Source organism: Trachymyrmex septentrionalis, unplaced genomic scaffold (genome assembly GCF_001594115.1).
Source record: "Trachymyrmex septentrionalis isolate Tsep2-gDNA-1 unplaced genomic scaffold, Tsep1.0 scaffold6, whole genome shotgun sequence".
In the NCBI taxonomy this organism is placed as follows: domain Eukaryota; kingdom Metazoa; phylum Arthropoda; class Insecta; order Hymenoptera; family Formicidae; genus Trachymyrmex; species Trachymyrmex septentrionalis.
In genome coordinates, this window is record NW_017305778.1 from 2282979 (window position 1) to 2287215 (window position 4237).

At 34.7% G+C, this 4237-nt stretch overlaps 2 protein-coding genes across 3 annotated transcripts in view; one reads left to right on the forward strand and one right to left on the reverse strand.

Annotated features, from left to right (window-relative positions):
* LOC108752342 (spondin-1) overlaps window positions 1–283 on the reverse strand; it is a 14419-nt gene extending 14136 nt beyond the window's left edge. The window contains exon 1 of the mRNA XM_018493129.1: window positions 144–283. The gene's annotated coding sequence lies outside the window, so the exon portion shown is untranslated. The remainder of the gene's footprint in view (window positions 1–143) is intronic.
* Window positions 284–781: 498 nt separating this feature from the next.
* LOC108752350 (uncharacterized protein KIAA0930 homolog) overlaps window positions 782–4237 on the forward strand; it is a 9174-nt gene continuing 5718 nt past the window's right edge. For both annotated transcript variants that reach the window (XM_018493139.1, XM_018493140.1), the window contains exons 1-2: window positions 782–1335; window positions 3077–3396. In XM_018493139.1, coding sequence (XP_018348641.1) covers window positions 1212–1335; window positions 3077–3396 — 444 coding nt within the window. In that variant the 5' untranslated portion in view covers window positions 782–1211. The remainder of the gene's footprint in view (window positions 1336–3076; window positions 3397–4237) is intronic.

Sequence of the window (4237 nt, forward strand, 5' to 3'; positions counted from 1 at the left end):
ATTTGCGAATATATTATTACGTAACCAAACTCCACAATAGACTGATTAGTCACAGAATCGCCTACGTGACGCTTTCGCGACACATCCGTTCGGTCAGATTGTGCAGTTGAGCAGATCATGAGCAGAGATCGTGGATTACTCACTGACAGATATACAAGACGCTCGTGAATGTTCTCGCTGGTCAAACCGATGGATACTGATGGAGAAATCGGATGTCGTGTCCGTTTCCAGTGAACCGACAGTATTCCAGAGAATTTTATCGCGAGTCACGGGGTCAGTTTTGGGTCAGTGTATATCGCTAACGCGACGCCTTAAAGATAATGCGGAAACGTCCACGATAAACACCAGTGGTGCGTCCAAAGATATGCGAATATTCATTTAACGGGGTTTACAAATCGTTTCTCTCGGACTCGGTACTAATGACGAAGAGAAATTTCGAAGCGACTGTTATTCTAGATTACCGGTCGATCTTTACGAGTCGGTACCGAGTCTCTTATTTGAAGCCTCGTTTGATAAACGAGTATTATATTTTAGACAACATAGAATAAAGTCAATGAGACAGCGAGAACATTACAAAAATTTATTTCATCTTTCGCTGGAAATAAGAAGAAGCTATCTTCGATTGGGCTTCAGGCGAATCAATTGAAATCCCAGCAGACGTTGAACGCATCGACATCATCGCCGAGGTCTTATACCGGGTGTCGTTCGAATATCGCGCCTCAACAACAATGTCAGTCACGATGAGACATACGCATGCGTTATATTATCGACAAAAGTCCACGGCAAGTGCTCGGTCAGTCGCGGCCGAGCCGCGCCGCGCGAGGGGCTTCGATTTGACGTTTCTCCTCGCTGCGACCATCCAGCCTTGCTCGCCTACGACGCGAGCGTCGTAATCGTCTTGCAGTTTCTCCGATTGGTAAGGCTTTCGACTTCGAAATGAGAGCATCGTGAGACCACCTCGTCATTGCCCGCCATCCGTCGTGATCATCGCCGGAGCGGTTCTCCAAGCGCGCCGCCGCGCTGCGCCGGTCTCTCAAGAGAGACACCGCCGCTCATTGCGTACGCCGCTCCTGATTTGACGAGGCCAAGGACGTTTACGTTTGCGAACACAGACGCATACAGGTGGAAGACGCAGACAATTGACAAACGCGAGAGAGGAACGGGACAATCCCAGGTGGAAGGCTGAGGAGGCACGCAGTTCGTCATCTACCATGGCGAGCTTGGCGAGCAGTTCATCGTCGGCGGGCCTCACCAGGGCCCCGACGATGCTGGAGCAGCTCCTCGAAGAGATTAATTTCCAGAGAACAAAAGAGCTCAGGCAGATGCTCAAAGATGGTTCGTATTCGTTGTCGCTGGGGTAAAGCGGGTCAGCGTATCTGTCGAGTTAGGGGGGATGACAATGTGTGCGTACATTGAGGGTGAGAACGTACACAGGCTGAGTTAGGGTGTGCTTTAACCAGGAATTATGTAAAGGGTATTTTGTAGGGGTTGACCGCCGATGGGAAATATTCAACCATCTCGCTTGTGGGAGATATACTTCGAAGAAACAAAATTGTTTTTCTTGTTTTCTTAATTCTTATTGTTTTGAATCTAACATTTTCTTTAATATTTTATTTTATTTCAATTTTTTGAATATAAAAAAACCTGTTCACAAAACCTGTCTTTATTATTATTTATATCAAATTTTTAATTTATGTTAAAAGAATTTTAAGTATCTTGTGCAGTTTAATTTATTTTTCAATGCCTTAAGCTTTTAAAATTTAAATAACACAGATGAAAAGATTTAAAAATAATTTTTAATGCACGGAAAATATTTTTTAATTACGTTGTAAGCGGGTTGCTTAACATTAAATAATATCTTCATCGCTCTGAATGCTGAATAATGAAGATTGTTTATTTAGTCTATTTGTTTTTGTTAATGACAGAGATTAAATGTTTCGCTAATCGCTTTAACTGTGTACTTTATTAGTTAGAGCAGAATAATTTAAACCTATTTTGCGCCCATGGACAGAAATATTTCAAGTGGCCTTTTAAGATGTAATGTCATCTGATAATATTTTTTTAAAAGTTAAATTAATTTAAAAATTAATTTTCTCAAAATCTTTCAAAAATCTTTTATTTATTTACAGTATAAAAATAGTAAAAAGCATACGACAAAATTACATAAATTGATAAAATAGCAAATATTACATTTTCCAATAAGAATAGAAAACGAATTTAATCTTTTTATCATAAATTGCGTTTTATTATTAATCATCTTATTTATTAAGTGACTTTAAATTATATGTAAACAATATTCTTTTAACATTCAACTAAATTAAAATTTTTTTAAATTTTTTCTGATTTCTAAATTTACCCGCCCTATATATGGACTGTAATCACTCGATATATACTTTTATATGGCACTAAGAAGAATACTTGCAGAATGATGTATGCATTATATCATGTTTCTAATCACAACACAAATATATACCATGAATCACGTTATTTGTTTTCCTTATGTTATCTTTATGTTGAATTATATTATTATATGAATATAATACAATCTTATAATAAATTAAAAACTTTTAACTGCATTTATATTAATTAACATTTCTATTTTTATAATGTAATTGTACAATTTTTATCTCTTACTTAAATGTAGAATATTATTCATTTTTAGTTCTTTTCCACTTTAGAGAATGAGGTCAGCGGTTTAAATAAAAGATTCAATATTATTTACCCAAATATTGTAATTAACAATTAATACATATCGTATTTATTAGAATGTTGAGATTGAACAGAATAGAAAATTAAAGGATTAGTTAAAACATATCAATTATTTATCTCGGTTTCTAAGTTGGACTTTCTTCATCAATATCGCGTCATAACAGGTATTGATTATCTGATATTTCCCACCTCTTGTGTTCGTTGTTGTGTCTCCCCTTTCCGGTTTGTCTATCCTTTCGCGCGTAACGAATTGATCGGGAATAAATTCGGTGTTAATCGAACATCGCGTTGAAAAATTCAAATCTTATCTTCGATTTCAAATTTAAATTTATCAAATCTTTAAACACGCAAATTCTCTCGCTTTTAGATTCCGGATTCGTCGTGCTGCAGGGCACAACATATTGGACGGACCTGTTTGTCCGTCACTTCCTCTTTCAAGCAGAGCACGCTATCGACGGTGACGATCTGCTCTTCTTCGTCCGTAAGAAACACGTGAAGACCTCATCGAGATATCTGCCAAAGTTCGAGACTGAAGTCGATGTGTTTCGTAAAGACAGCAAGAAACTGCCGATCGGCGATCCCGACATCGATTGGGAGGAAACTGTGTACCTGAATCTCGTTGTGCACCAATTCGATTACACGCTTACATTGGCTATCTGTACAAGAACGAGTCCTAAGGAATTGCAAGTAAGAATTTGACCCAATTAGAAAAGAATTTTAAAAATACTATAGATGAATATTATACAGGATGTCTCAAATCGATTATTTTTTATTTTTTTTTTTATTTTTACTCAGAACGATTTTGCTAAAGCATCAGATCTAAAAACAATTTTGGTTGGACCATCAAAATCATGTTAGACTATCAAAATAATTTTGTAGAAGGTTCAAATGTAACAATAATGCTGTAAAAAGTTTTGACATTTTATGACCAATTTAAATGTCCTTACATAATTATTTTTATGATCCAATAAAATTCTTTTCAGTTAAATTTTTAGACTTTACTAAAACCATTCTTTCCATGCAAAGAAAGGTTTTAGAATAATATCATACTTGCAAGGTTTAATAAAATAACATTCTTTTAAATTAAGTTAAAATTAACAGCCTTGAAAATTTAATTTAGTTAAGATACAAATTAATTCATAATAAAATTAATTGAATTAAAAATTAAGTTAATAAAAAAGTAATTAGAAAATAATTAAAAAGTTAAAAGTTAAATATATTTCGTTTCATGAGATTTCAAAGTTTTAGTTTTATAAATAACGGAAATGATATGTATATCCTTTATTTAAAAATTCTATATACATATTTTGTTTACATTGTGGTTTACATATACTTATTACGTAATAAATTTCGAAATATCAAAATTGTTGAAAATATGTCCGTTCATATACGAACAAATTCGCACGAAGTATCGCTCCACATAATGTAGTGCTTGTAAGTAGGCGTGCGTACCCTTGTTTATTGTCTAGTTAACTTTAAAAAAATTAAATCAAAAGTAAATAGTTTTTAATAAAACGTAACTAAATTA